The sequence below is a fragment of the Anastrepha ludens genome, chromosome 6, assembly GCF_028408465.1.
Source record: "Anastrepha ludens isolate Willacy chromosome 6, idAnaLude1.1, whole genome shotgun sequence".
Lineage (NCBI taxonomy): Eukaryota > Metazoa > Arthropoda > Insecta > Diptera > Tephritidae > Anastrepha > Anastrepha ludens.
In genome coordinates, this window is record NC_071502.1 from 21,895,651 (window position 1) to 21,911,292 (window position 15,642).

The 15,642-nt window shown below is 35.7% G+C and overlaps 1 protein-coding gene and 1 long non-coding RNA gene across 4 annotated transcripts; one reads left to right on the forward strand and one right to left on the reverse strand.

The window, feature by feature from the left end:
* Positions 1-291: 291 nt before the first annotated feature.
* Positions 292-2,586, forward strand: LOC128865879 (uncharacterized). Of its 2 annotated transcripts, none has more exons than XR_008454907.1 (4): positions 292-812; positions 887-1,059; positions 1,980-2,139; positions 2,212-2,586. It is a non-coding gene; the product is annotated as an uncharacterized LOC128865879 (long non-coding RNA). The 2 variants fall into 2 exon arrangements; XR_008454906.1 differs by having other exon boundaries at positions 887-1,042.
* Positions 2,587-2,603: 17 nt separating this feature from the next.
* Positions 2,604-13,431, reverse strand: LOC128865878 (DNA replication factor Cdt1). Of its 2 annotated transcripts, none has more exons than XM_054106270.1 (4): positions 13,220-13,431; positions 12,491-12,901; positions 11,329-12,020; positions 2,604-6,826 (listed from the first exon to the last, which is right to left on the reverse strand). In XM_054106270.1, exons 2-4 carry the CDS (start codon positions 12,569-12,571, stop codon positions 5,335-5,337), a joined length of 2,265 nt encoding a protein of 754 aa, XP_053962245.1. In that variant the 5' UTR covers positions 12,572-12,901; positions 13,220-13,431; the 3' UTR covers positions 2,604-5,334. The 2 variants fall into 2 exon arrangements, with proteins under 2 accessions (XP_053962245.1, XP_053962244.1); XM_054106269.1 differs by having other exon boundaries at positions 12,961-13,431.
* Positions 13,432-15,642: the final 2,211 nt, after the last annotated feature.

Sequence of the window (15,642 nt, forward strand, 5' to 3'; positions counted from 1 at the left end):
TCGACTATGAAATGTCGAAATTTCGCGTATAATACATGCAATGAAGCGTCCGTAAGAAGTTTCTGGGTGAAATATTCGGAAACGGAGAGTTCATCACACCGTTTTAGAAGTAGACGTCCACGAGAGGCAACTGAGAGTGATGAGAGACATGGTCAAGATAGCAGCTCTGCGCAAACGATCCAGAACTGCAGCAGATATTCCTTCAAAGTTAAAGCATAGGAATAACATGGAAATCAGCCCCTCGACTGTGCAGCGTCGCTTGGGAGAAGCAAATTTAATGAGTCACAGACCCGAAAAAAGACCCTTCTGGAATGGAATGTTACTGCTACAAAAACCGCAAGCCTTCTGACAGCAAAAAAAGCGGTCCGCCCGCTTAAACTAGTGTCAGAAGAGGCGAAATTGGACACATAACGACTGGGCACGAGTCAAATTTTCAGATGAGTGTAAAATAAATCTATTTATGTACCTCAGATGCAAGAAGCGTAGTGCGCCGCAGACAAATGAAAGATGTAGCCATAACTGCGTTCAGAGTACTGTGAAAAATTCAGCTTAAAGCAATGTTGTTGTTGTTGTTTTAACAGTAATGGTAACCCTGTCAGTGTAGGGCATATCACAACAACAACTAGCCCTAGCTTAAAGCAATAATAACCTACGGTGTTGGAATAATTTTGTTTCTTGGAGGAAATATAAACTCTTCTGCGCATATTGAAATCATTAAACAAGGCATTTTTCCAACAATTGAGCAGTCGTCAGAGCACGAAGGAAACAATATATTTCAGGACGATTATTCACTTTGCAATCGATCGAAGTCGGTAAGCATATCATAGAAATTTAAACCAATTTCTTTTAACAAAATGACATTACTACAACAGTAGTCTCTTTATAGGTATGTAAATGAATATAAATCTCTTTTGAGAATGGAATCAATGGCGTGGCCAGGAAATAGTCCAGACCTTAATCCCATTGAAAATATAATATGTGGTCTATTTTAAAAAGAGAGAAACGCCAGCAGATTTCCACTAACGTCAAACTGTTAAAGAAAGTAATCGAAACTAATTGGTATACTAACATTTCATCAATCATGATTGAAAAACTGTGCGAAGGCATGATGTCATGTCCGCTATTAAAACACCTTAATACGTTTTTTTTCTTAATGGGTTAGGGGTAGTCAGAGGACCGAAAAAATTATGACTTAATAATTTTTTTTTGCTAGTCAATTGCCTTATTTTACAAAAATAAAAACATATTTCGACTTGACTTTAGGAAAATTTCAAAAAAAAAAAAATAATTGTAAAGAGTATCGCTGTTTGTGTGGAGCCCGTTTCTCCAGAAGTCCTTTACGGTGATCATCACAAGTCCTTAGAGATTCATCGAAAATCAATCGGACAAGAGAAATTAGTTTTATTAATAGATAATCTTGAGCCTGGTCGAAGTTTTTTTTTTTCAAAATTAACAATATAGCGGCTTCAGTAAATATTTTCCAGATTTTCAAGAAAAAACCGACAATTGTTAAAAAATATCTAAATTTTTGAAAAAAAAAAATCCTTCGATCAGGCACGAGTTTTTCAAGACCTGTATACTTTTTTGCTTATAGTGTGCCATCTATTCCTGGGCCATATAATAGTTCTCAGCCGTCATAGCAGCTCCAAAATATCGATTTGCTGTTGTCTACGTAGCATTCTACCTTCTCGGGTGTTATCGTTAGCGCGCTTATCTGCCACTTTCATACGTGGTTACTTGCTCTCAAACGCTCCGGAGCGCCCTTTGTTAATTGTTGAATAACTCGAAAAGTATTTGTCGGATTCACTTCAAATTTTCACACAATATTTTCCAGATATTATACTTTAAGAAACAATTTTGGAAAATTCTGACTACCCCTAACCCCTTAATGAAATTTCTAAAAATTTAAAAATACACTACTAAAACAAGCATAAACAAATCTCTTTTTTAACTTTTTTTAATATAAATACCGACTTTAGCCACTGGATTTAGATGAGCCTGTGTATGTGATCACCATAAAATGCATAGAATATTTATTGTTGTTGAATGAACGGCCTTAAAACCGATTACAACTTGTCGCAAGAGAACATTTCTAACTACGTAAAAGCAGTCAAATATGTATATATAAATGGACCTAATGTATGTACCTACTAAAAATATTACATCAATTGGTGAAACTCAAATAGACTTTATTTTTGACCGTAAATGTAGTTCTTAAACCACTAGCCGAAATTTAGCTACTAGCGATGAGAAATACACTACCGAAACGTTCCCACGACAGTCAACTCTATTCGGAACGACCCACATTTATATCTAGCGAAGGACTGTAATTGCAGCACCATTCCAGAAAAAAGTATGGGGAATGACAGCAAAACCAACAATGCTATCGAAACTCTTTGTCTGCCGTTCCCATGACAGTCGGTTCTACGTTACCGAAACGACCCCGATTTATATGCGACCAAGGATCGTCACTTCAGCAGCATTCCCTGTCCGCGTATTGGGAATGTTTATGATGCTACAACGACAACGCTATCGAGACAATTCTTATTGTAATATCCCCAGCCCAATGATAATCAGATCTAAATACAAATATTAAAACCAAAGCCATTTGTCAATCATTTTTATTTACTTTCCATAAAATATATCATATTTATAAACGGTTAATGCGAATATTTTAAACAAGAGTTACTGGTCATTTAAATTAAATGAATATTAAGTGAAGTGATGCGTGATTGAATGAATGTTGTAGTTCTCTGAGGAAATTGCAATTGCATTGTCCAAAATGCACATACAAACTAATTAACTAATACAGTGTCACCTTAAGTGTAATGCTTATGAAATATTATATTTTATATATCAATACGAGGAAATCATTAATAAAAATACTAAATAACAAAAATCTCACTTGACTAATATTTTCAATGAATGCAAATTTAAAAATTTTCACTTTAAACAGTACATTTGTATATCATACAGAAAACAAAGAGCTTAAGCTAAGTAATTCGGACAAACAAAATATTTTTCTTTATTACTCAAATCTATATATATAAAAAGAAGTTACATTTCCTTGGTAATCTTATAACTCAAGAGCCGCCAAACCGATTGACACACAAATTTTAGAGTTCTTTTCTATCTTTGAGGAGGTGGTTTGTGTGAAGTTTGATTGAAATCGGTGCAGCCGTTCCTGAGTTATGACATTTTATGCTTATGAGCGTTTCTGTTGTACTGTTGTGGTTGTAAGTGTTTATGTTAATATTAATTTGCTGTCGTTGGAATTCAGTTTTTGCAAATATATTTTATTGGTGATAAGAATCGTGAATTAGATCAGCGCTGTGCAATTTCGACGAATACGAGAAGATCAATCGTGAATGAATTGCAAATAATGTTCCATCAACACAATGAATTGGTGAAATTGTTCAAAGTGGCACTCGATCTGATGCCCACCGATGGCCACAAAATCATAATAAAAGCCGATAAAACACCAATTGGGGAGCACGCCAGACGATTCAATGTAGCAACGATTGATGAAGTAGCCATTGTTGTGGTTGGTGAACAGTTTCGGTCACGAGATATTGTTTTGTATCGTAGAAATGAGCAATTACAACGTATTTCAGAACTCCATCGCTGTTATGATGCATTGCAATACCCCATTTTGTTTTGGAGAGGTCGTCCCCTATCATATCAACATACCAATGATAAATCCAACAACTGGTACATACACATTTTATTTTTGTTGAAATATGATTTTTAAATAATTTTCATACGCTAATTAATTTTTGCATTGCAGGTCAAAAATCAACGAAAACCGTCAGTGCGATGAATTTTTATTCGTATCGATTGATGATTCGCCCTCAAGAAAACAATTTTATTTTGCGATGCAATCAACTTTCTCATCAATATATCGTCGATATGTACGACAAAATTGAAAGTGAGCTATTCAATTTCATCCGTCATAGTCAAGCCCGATTGAGATCAGAGGAATACATACATTTGCGTGACGCAATAATCAATGATGCTTTTATCGAATTGCAAGTCATTTTGGACGAAAATATAATAAAAAATTGAATGCTCCAGGAGCCCTTGGAAAAACATTTTTAACTTTATTTATTTCAGCATAATTTATTTAGCGTAAAAAATTGAAATGGAAATTAAAGAATCAAAGTTTAATTACAAGTTTTTATCGGCTCTTTCACCTTACCTGTATATAGGTGACCACCACAATCAAATTTTAAAAAGTACAGAAAAGGCTATTGTGACATCTTTAGAAAGTATGTTGAATGAAAAAAAATCAACTAATTAAACTGTTTAAACATTTTACGAGTTCTATAAAGAAAACTTAATATGAAAAATTTCTTGCGATATAAAAAAAACATTTTATGTATGGTGGTGCGAAGCCCACTGGGTGATGCTAGTTTTATATAAAGTATATTTTTATTAATATTTATATTTTTTTTTTTTTTGGTTTTTAGTACAGGAAATTATCTAAATCCCGGACAAAATAGTCAAGGGTATAATGGTAGTACCTATAACTCTAGGAATTAAGAACGGAGCATATAGAATGGAAAGCCGGTTTGTTGCCCCGAGTCATGTCGCTGAAATATGTAACTGTCTCTTAAGTTATTTTCCGATAATAGCCGAAAATAAATATATCGTAATGTCTAACTTATATAATTTCAAAAGAAATGCACAAATCAAAAGCACGTCACGTACTAAAAATAGAAAGCAAAATGTTGCATCGATAACTCTAAGGCCAGTCCACTAGACACATATTATAAGAAACGGCATAATCATAAGCATTACCTACTGAACATTATTTCTTAAGATTAATTGTGTGACAAAGAAATATAGGCGAATCTCACCAAAAAAAAAAAAAAACCTTCAGTTCAATCTAAACTTTAATAAACATTGACGAAGTTTTGTCCGTAAACGAAATTGGGGGGCATTATTTGTGGCATTCAAATATAGGCCACATTTTTTACTTAAAGTAAACTAGCAAAAACCTTTTAAAAATATTCATAACAAAATAATATTTGCTTAATGACATTTGTCCAACTAGATTCATAAACTCAAAAATTATAAACCTACGCGTATCCAAAAATTAGATAGTTTCACTGTAAATTACAAGGCGCATTTATTAAAGGCGGTGGCACTAGACCAACAACAATGTTTTGTACGTTTGATTGTCACGGCAAAGTATTGACGAAGTAGAAAACAACAAATTAATTCGCCTTGTTTCATTCTGTGTTGACAGCCACATGAACACAGCGTAAGAAAAAAACAAAAACAAATCAGCTGATTTACCAACACCGCCTTTAATAGATTCGCCTTGGTGAATTATTTGCTCTTTCCATTTGCTACTTTTTCCAACTGAGCAATCACTTTTTTCAATTCCATTTCACGCACTATTTTAAGGTACATTGACTTGCGCACCTCATGGAAGGATACCCAAGCTGGTACCTCTTTGGCCATAAGCTTCAAGTGCGATTCAATTTCCTGTGCCGTCAGACATGCCCGGTAACTATTCTGTATCTTTTTGATCACAATATCCAACATAAGCACGCCCTTGCGTTCGGTAATGAAAACGTTTCGCAAATGACGTGCTAATTCGGGCAGACGTGAATACATAGTGGCTTCTTGGTCCTGTGATGGCCGCCTTGTCATAGCGTCTAACGCCTTTGCTGCTTGCTTAGCGCGTATTTTTTCCAACAAAGATTTTGGCACACCTTTCAATAAATTAGACATAGCGTCACTAGTGCCAGTTGTGTTTGCGGAAGCGGCAGTTGCAGTTGTCACTGGAGTTTCTGGCAATGCTGATGCGACAGTCGTCACTGTGGCTGAAGTGACACTTTTAACTGGTGTTGAGACCACATCTTTACTGCCGATTTCCACTTTTTCAATTGCCACTGACGCAATTTTGGTTTCATTATTTGCCTTCTCTTCTGCTACGCGTGTTGCTTTCAACTTGGCTTCGTAGCGTTCTAATGCACGCTCCATTGGCGTGGCACAATTAAAAAGATTACGCGCTGTAGACAATATATCGCGTGCCGAAGAGTATTTTTCCACATTCGGTGGTTGCGGTAGGTGAGCGCATTCAATCTCTGAACAATTCTCCAAATCGAAATCTGGATGCCAACGCGTCACTTTCGACTTTGGAATGTTAATTGGTGGATCGAGTGTAAGCAAAAACTTTTCATGTTCATCTAGAACGCGTTGCAGTAAAGTGTTTGTAAAGCGTTGTAAACGCTCGGTCATCACTTGAGGATTCATCGTACACGTTTGAGCAGCGTTCAATATATTATCGGCAACATCTTCCTCAATATTATAGGGTTTTACTTTATCCACTGCGGTGCCTTCGACATTGGGACAAATGACCAATTGGAAATAGTCTGCCTTCGAAGTGGAGCCATAGTTGCGCATTTTCATTTGTGAAAATATGAATGCATCAGGATACACACTTTTAATTTGTGCCAAATGTGTTTCAGTGAAATTCTTCCGTATCATCCGTTGAACAGCGGGTTTCAATTTTTTGAATGTTATGCACTCCTTGCGATTATGGAACATGGCACAAACGGAGTCCACACCCTTGAAAATCTCAATAAGATGACGATATTTAAAAGGCAATAGCAGTTGACCAGCTTTACTTGATTCGGCAAGGCTCATAAAACGTTGATACGCAGGAGGCACCACCAGTTTGGAAGGAGAGCCCTTTTTGGCCGGGCTGAAGAGAAGACGTTTCGAAACATCTGTGTGGCGTGGTGACATAAGTTCATTTTTGTCTGGTGTGGGTGGCGGTATTTTAGTGGGTGTTTTAAATGTCTTTGCGGGGCTGCCAGAGAACGAAAATGGTTACAAATATTAAAATTGGTCTTTACATATTCTTGTATTTAAATGTAGTAGGCAAAGGTGTGACATTTCAATGCTAATTTACGCTTCATTGAATTGGAAATTTGCAAGAATAACATTAAGGGCTACATACATATAGGCAAAAACAGTCACCAGAAATGCTTAGCCATAACCAGCTATTTTTTTTACAGGTTAAGCTAAAAATGTTATAAAAGTTAAAGGTATTTTGAAAAGGAAACGCATGTTTGATAATTTTTCACAAAATACCAAAGCCGAATTACATCTTAAGAAATTTTAAAATCTCTATCAAAAAGTGAATTTTGGATTTTCTGTTAGTAAAATTCAGGTGGCAATATATCAAATATCCCTACCAGGCTCTTCGACTTATAAAAATAACGTTACTATTTCCTGTGGATTTATTTGACATGTGGATTTCATTTTACTTAATGATTGCACATTTTTTCCACATTTGCAAGCGGGACTAGCCTCATACATGTAAACATCTAAATAGATATGTACATATAGGTATATAAGTCTATACGAGGACTACCGATAATACTACGACCTAAGACAACATCAAAACGCACACCACAAATAGGAGGAGGAGCTCGGTCAAACATCCAAAAGGGTGTACGCGCCAATTATATATATATATGTATATATACATATATATATATAAGATACGCAACGACTCAAATGCAATCGCAAATTGCCGACGTTAAATGCGTGCCTCATTATTCGGCTGTCTGCAACGTTAAGCGCAAGACTTTAAGGATCCTTATACTATATTAGATAAACGCTTTACAATTCTCAAGTGAGTTCAAAGTTAAAGTACACCTCAGTAATTTGGAATCCAATTCGGGAATTTTTAAAATTTTGCGCTAAAAGCTGAGTCACATGTAATCATACATACACATACATACGACCACACACATACACGAAAATGAAGAAGGTAGCTTTGCAGACTATTGTACGTCTATGGAAATGAATATAAATACTGCAATTCGGTAAAAAATTACAAACACGAGGAAAACACAAGAAAACCAAACTTTTGTAAAGTTGCTATTGTAACAGCTTACCAAACTTTTTTTTTTAATCTTTACTATTCTTTAGTCGCTTTGAACTTGCGTTTTATTATATCCAAATTCAATGGGCATGACCGAAAAATTATTTTTGAAAATGAATAACTTCTGCAGATCTTGACCATATCATAAGAATCGGTCGAGCTAAGTGAGCAGATAGCGATGGATGGACAGTTATGAAATCTCAATCTGTGGTTACTAAGTTGGCTTCAAAATTAACTTAATTTAGCCTTCTCGTACCGCATTATTCATAACATCTCTAAAATAGAATACACCGTAAGAAATCTATGGCATGACTGACTTTTAGCAAACTGCACTCTGGACTTTATACTTCGCACATTGAAAAATGGTTTGTTTCCAGGTGTTCTCGCATGAAAATAAACATTACGGAGAATTCCCCTTCTAGTTTCCGGGTATCGCTTCTTTTCCTCAACTGAACTTATTTTGTCACAGGTGGAGCACTTATGCTTGGATCTTTCTTGATTTCCCTCAATATTCATCTTTCGTCAGCTTCTGTAAAAATTTGTTTTGGGCCTCACGACCTTTGTCAACTACTCTATTTTTAAAGCGTTGTACTACGTACGAACTGTGGAGGTGTTAAACTCACATTTTCAGCTATGTTGAAAGAGCTTTGGATTTTTAGGAAAGGGTAAGACCCAGGATCTAGCAAGTGGCTGCTAGAGTGATTCCTACAGCAAAAACCCAGCAGAATTTTCTGTTGAGCCACTTACTGTGCTCCTTGAACGGGAGCATAGAAGTCTCGTTGTGAAAGTGTTGCTGGGGGGGGCATCACGTAGCTATCCTGATAGAAGTATTCTGTCAGGGCAGGGCAGAAGCTTTATCCACTGCGAAGCACTAGTGTCGGGCGACCAGACGGATGCATCGTAATTTAGAACCGTCCAACCAATTGCTTTAGATGTCGCCAGCAACATTTCTTTGTATTTATCCCAAGTGCTACCCGCTAGCGATTTGAGGACCTTAGTAGTTGAGAGCCTGTGGTTTTAGGCCTTAGTGGCAATTGCTGTTGTATGCGCCAAGAAGGAGAGCAAACTGTAGAAGGTGGCACCAAAAATGTTGGGATTGTTAATGGTTGTTGTTGTTGTAGCAGCATAAACATTCCCCATACATTTATGGAGAATGCTGCTGAAGTGGCAGTGATATAAATCCGGGCCGTTCCGGTAACATAGAATCGACTGTCGTGGGAACGATTGGGAATAATTGTTAACGGTCAGTAGTATTGGTGTGTCATCGACTTTCACCTTGAACTGGAGATGAACAGGAAAGCTGGAGATCCTCTCAGTGAAAAAGTGAAAATGGCTGACAAGATAAACGTTCACTTTGGAACAGAAGTCATCAATGACATTGCCGGACGCCATTATTAAACATTCGTCAGCGCAAGAGACCAAAAGGTAGTTTTCCTTTGTTGTTTAGGGAAGCTTCGATATTTAAAAACTGAAAAGCAAGGGTGAAAGGACGCCGCAATGCGGAACTCATCTTCTGTTGTGAGCTGTGGTCGCGAAAAATGACAGAAGATTACCGACCACATAAGTACATATGTAGTTTGCGTGGAATGGCTGACTGTGTCGAAAGCCTTCGACAGATCCAACGCTACTAAAACAGACATCTCGCAGGGGCGATTTGGTTAATCCTCCGAATCGTTGAAACGTCTTGGGCAACTAAAAATGTACATATTTTTGAGTTTCTGATTTTTTTTTTTTTGATATTTAACAGGCATTTGGCGGGATTTTACATCCACAAAAAGCCCGGGGGTATACAACGTCGGGTATTAAAAAATACCTATATAAATATCTGGTGCATCTGAATATTTTAATTTTTTTATAAATGAGCGTAGACTTTTTGAGTAATTCATTTTTGCGTTTCGAAAAAAATTTATTATTTGCTTTTTAATTTGTGTGATCTAAAGTAAGTTATGCCTTTTTGAAGAAGTTTCTTTTTTTAATAAATTTTCTTTTTTTCAATAAATTTTCTTTTTTTAATAAAATTTTTTTTTAATAATATAAATTTTCTTTTTTTTTTTTAATTTTCTTTTTTTAATAAATTTTCTTTTTTTAATAATTTTCTTTTTTTAATAAATTTTCTTTTTTAAATAAATTTTCTTTTTTTATAAATTTTTTTTTTTTTATAAATATTCCTTTTTTTTCTTAAATTTTCTTTTTTTACAAAATTTTCTTTTTTTAATAAATTTTCTTTTTTTAATAAATTTTCTTTTTTTTTTTTAATAAATTTAATGTCGCTAAATTAGTTATAAAAAATAAAAACGTATTATTGTAATTATTTATTATTATATTATAAAATCTTAAAAACCTTTTTCATGCTACTTTTTCAAATCCCCCCAAATGAGGAGCGTGGACTTATGACAGTAAGTGTATTTGTGTTCTACTCCCATCCAATGAAGATAGAAATCCCCGCTTCCCAGCTAGAGTTCTGGAGCTACTTCCGTATGTGACATGTTTCGTTGTCTTACATTTTGTGGAATGGAGCACCATGACGCACGCCACAAATAAGAGGAGGAGCTCGGCCAAACACCCAAAAAGGGTGCATGCGGTAATTATATATATACATACATATATGGCATTAAGAAAAATTCGTTTTTTTTTTACAGCAGGAGTTACACATCAAATCAAAAAAGCATATCCATGTACATGTACATGCCTTGGCATGAGTATGCATTTCTCAGCTACCTGCCGTACTAAGAAAGAATTTCTCGCAACAAGAAATCAAAAACGGCCGTTACAAAACCACCCCTGGAAAACGATAAGTTACGAGCCAAAAGAAAACAAACAAACCAGCCTTTGAATGTACAATAAGGATAGGGATATAAAAAAGGAGGAAGGATTAGAAGATAAGAAGTGAAAATTGTAAGAGTGAAGAGAAATGCGCTAAATGTTCGTAAGTATTTAGCATTCAAAAATACAATGCATCTTTATAGGTATATTTGCTGCTGTTTTGCCCGTGAAAATGTAAACAAGACCAGTTTGTGTAGTTTTCAATTGCAGTAGTAAGCAAAACCAGCGCGATAACTACTAGGAAGGGAACGAAAAAAATTACAAACTAAATATTTGACAATGACGTAGCATGATTGTATCGACGTGCGCTGCTAAGCTGACTGAATGACCATCGGACTGATGGCAATTGCAATGCAAGCAGTTTGCAATAAGTCGGTATTTTTTACCGCTCAGTGACAGTTGTAGACAGCGATGCAATAATTTATAAAAAATATGACCTCAATAGCTGGTGTGATGGACGCTTTTTCGTTTTACCGGGTTAGTGTTTGTAGGCCATATTGAAGCGTAAATAGCTTGGGAACATGGGCAATATTGATATTATATAATGGGGTAGGGAAGGAAATAGGTTGGATTGGTCAGTTTTGAACAACACTTACCTAGTCAATACTTCCAATTCAATTTTATCGAATTCTTTAAGCTGCACAATAGGCGCCGTTTGCTTCAGCGGAGATACGGTTTGTCCCTCGCGCAATCGACGATTGCGATCTTCATGGGCCTTGCGTGTCTTTTCAAGCTCTTGTATGCGCGATAGGGAAGCCTTTAATTGCTGCAGTTTAGCGCTGCGTGACAATTTGGTCTTTACTTCATCGAAATTGAGTTCCTTGCGCACTAGACCCTTCAATTCATCATGCTTCAATGGTGTTTCCCCAGAGCCCTTGATTATTTGCTTAGTTGGAGTTTTAAGGCCGCGTAACACATTCGTTACATTGTCTTTCGAAGAGAAGGCATTGATAAGTTTTGTTTCTATGGTGGCACTGGGCGTTTGTTCATTTTTCTTCTGCATCTCATTAATCGCCGTTGGTTTCTTACGTGGCGACATCGGACCCTTTTTAATGAACTGCACAAGTTTTTGTTGTTGCAGCGGAGCTTGTTCCAGTTTACTCTGTTTCTTAACCACTTCGGTGGATGATTGGGTACCGGATAGTGTACGCTTGATAGTGCGGCCGGATCGCGTCCGTATGCCCAAGGCAGCAGCCTTAATGGCGGCAATATCGTCGCCATCACTTTCATTTATCGTAGCACTGGGACCAGGTGGAAGGGAAGTTATTGCATTGTCGTCGGTTAAACGCTATGAAAAATAAGGTAAATCGGTTAGATTCAAAGTTTACTTTAAAAAATCGCACGATTGATGAAAAAACTTAAATCGACTTAGAACTTTCTATCAAGCTTTGCACAATCACAGCAAAAGCCCCAGAATCCACTTCAAATGAATTCATATATTGAATAATTTTTGAAGAAAGTTCAGCACTTAATTAAAGGCACACTTTCCTTAATAGCCATGCAAATTATACCTTTATTCATTTCCAGACATTTTTAATGCAATATTTAAGAGCACATTTGCCTTAAAAGAGCGCGTTGCAAATTACATCACATACACATTCACATGCGTACGTGTGTAAAGAGTCCAGAACTAAAAAACTACCAAATGCCTTCACATACAAAATGTCCGTTTGTCAAATTCTGCAGGACGCCACAGGATATTGCCTGGCACTTTATTTTTACACACACATGCACATTTATTCATCACCACTAACTTACCCGACTTTTTATGGTAGCTGCTTCGTCTGTCGCGACTCGCTTACGCGTATTAAAATATGAAGCTATCGAAGGTTGCGACATTTTATAATATAATTAATTAGGTGTTAGATGCTTTGTATTAATATTTATTATCCTTGTAATTATTTTTTTCTAATTTCACAAAGCGCACGTATTTTTTATAAATGGTCTGCAACGCACAGTCAACTCATACGTCTATTCTTTGTCCCGCTCAAATTTCGACTGACACGCATTTTCCCTCCAAAACGCTCAAAGAAATTCTTCAATACCACACAACATCTCTTTGTATTCTGTGTGCATGTGATGTATTTATGTATGTGTGAGCACGCGATCTCATTGAAGTCGTAAGTAAAATGTAGATTTGTATTCTCCTAATTAAATGATCACAACTGTCTGCAATCGATTATTTATTAATTAAACCGACAGTGAAATTATTGTTAAATTTGGTTTACATTGTTTTAAGTTTTATGATGGATTTAATTTTGTTCAACTTGTTATATGAGTAGTGGTAATTAGCGCGCAATTTTCCCCTCTTTCGCGCGCTTTTGTTTTGGGAAATTTTTTACCAGTTTCTTTTAGTGTTGCACTGCTCTTAGAATCGTACTATCTCGTTCCCTCGCCTACTACGTTCAAAGAAACATACTCGACAAACAGCTGTTTCCGGACAACGGTGCCTCTATAGTTGTCTCCGTTGGTTACAAAACTACTTACACAAATTTTCGTGAAAGAAAATATATAAAGTTTGTAATGCGCATTTGTAAAGAATTGCAAGCTTTAAAACGATTTGTTTATTTGTATCAGTTATAATAGTACTCCAAATGTGATATTAATATGTAGATATTCTCGCTCAAGCACTAACTGGGAACTTAGTAGAAAGGAAAACTTCAAGTTGCTTTGTTCAATTTTTACCAAAATAAAAAGTACAACTAGTAATGGTATTGCCAGCTACTATAACGCTGGGTCGCAAATAATTTGTTCTAAATTCAACCAGAGTAACCAAAGCCCTGGAATTATTGGTTGAAATTTTTCAAAATCAGTAGCAATTCTCCGCTTACGATTTCAATTTTATGAGCACATTTAACAACTGTCAAAAATATTGTCATGGGCAAGGCGAATTCATACAAGCTGGTTCTAGAGCAACAAAAATTTACATGTATTTTGTTTTTTGCAATTTGGTATTTTGAATGTCAATATTTCAATCAGAATATAAATAATAAAGCATTCTGCTCTAAGATTTAAAATATTTAAACGCCAAAAACAAAAAACCAGTTCTGTATCGTTATTACCTTGAATAGATTTCCCATGGATTAATGATATTTTTGAAATAGTTGCTTGTATTCTGTGTGAATCAATCACATCATTGAATTAAAATATATACCGCTACTGTCATAAATAATTATCCCACAATTTTTGACTAAAAAATAGGAAAAATGATCTTAAACTCGTACATATGCTAAACTAATCAAATCACAAAAACTAATATTTTCATTTTCGTCGTCATTATCTCCAACATTTAAAGAGTTTCTGATGAAATATTTATTTATATTTATAATCGGCCAATCAACTGATTCTTTCAAGTTCGCTGAGAGCCGGTTAGCAGTCTGATAGCAGCAAGGCGAATCTAGAAAAGGTGGTGTTGGTAAATCAGCTGATTTGTTTTTTTCTTTCGCCATGTCCATGTGGCTGTCAGCTCAGAATGAAACAAGGCGAATTCATTATTTGTTTTCTAGTTTCCCAATACTTTGCTTTGACAATCAAACGTACAAAACATTGTTGCTGGTCTAGTGACACCACCTTTATGGAATGCGCCTTGGATAGCATCCTCACGAGAATGAGTTTTTTGGGTAATGCTGCTGGAGTGATAGTCCTTAGTCAGATATAAGTACGGATTGCTCCGGTAAAGAAATAGCGACTAGGACAATTACGTCGACACCGAAGACTGAAAAATACACTTCTATGCCTGACATGATAACAAACTCCGCGTACCGTCTATAAAAGGATACATAAGCCCTGCACCTTAAATACTTAGCGGATCCACGATGATCCATCAATATTGTACTTTACACAGTCACAGTCATATCATAATCTAGTATAGCGCTACAAAAATCGGGATGTTTATTGAACGCTTGTGGTTTACCAATGTATATCTAAAGACGCTTAGAAGATTCGTCATGATCTGCACACGGAGCGATTTTCAAACGTCTAAGGGATGCCAAGCGATAATGAATTATTTTCTTGAACTGAAAATAATAATAATAGAAAATGTTGGCGCACCCCATATTTTTAATAATTACAATAAACTATCATTTACTGACGCACAATGGAAGGCTGACTAAAAAATGTGAAGATCTCCTAATACTAATAGCTGGTACTAATAGCTGTAATGCAGAGTAGACACGCTCCAACCGTTGTACAATGAGTTGGATGGCTGTTTAGTATACACGTTCCAACATGTATACAACGCGTTGTCCGACTTTATTCCTGTCATTTTTGTGATCTTGAACATTTCGAAAAATGCAGGAATCAAGTGAAATTTGTTCAATAATAATAATTGATGAAACTTTATTTAATTTATAATTTGTTACTTTATTTAAAAAAATTATATATATATATTTTCTGTGTAAATAACCCAACCCAACCATTGTACAACGGCTAATTCCGCCCACCAAAAATTAGAATACTTCAATTTTCATGCATCTGTTGGACTAACATTGAAAACGTGTATGCACAGCATACCAAACACGATACAACCGTTTATTCAACATGCCCATGTTTATACAACGGTTGGGGCGTGTATACCTTGCATAACGCTACGAACAGCGTAAAATACACCATAGAGTGTGGTGAAAATGTTACTTTAATAACTAATTCGAAAATTAAATTGTGATATATGTATGTATATTTGAGGATGCCCCAAATATTAAATTATTCTGTTTTTTTGGTTTTACCATCTTACATGGAGGCATATAATTTCCTAGTAAAAACTGGGCGCTCCATATTAAATGCTACAAATTGGCAGTTTCCCGTACCAAATTTTTGTTACTGGTTACTAATCTGCTTTAGATTGAATTATTTTTAATAAAGCTCATTGCCAGTTTAGCGCAGTTAAGCTTTTTTGTTAAATTGACCCCAAA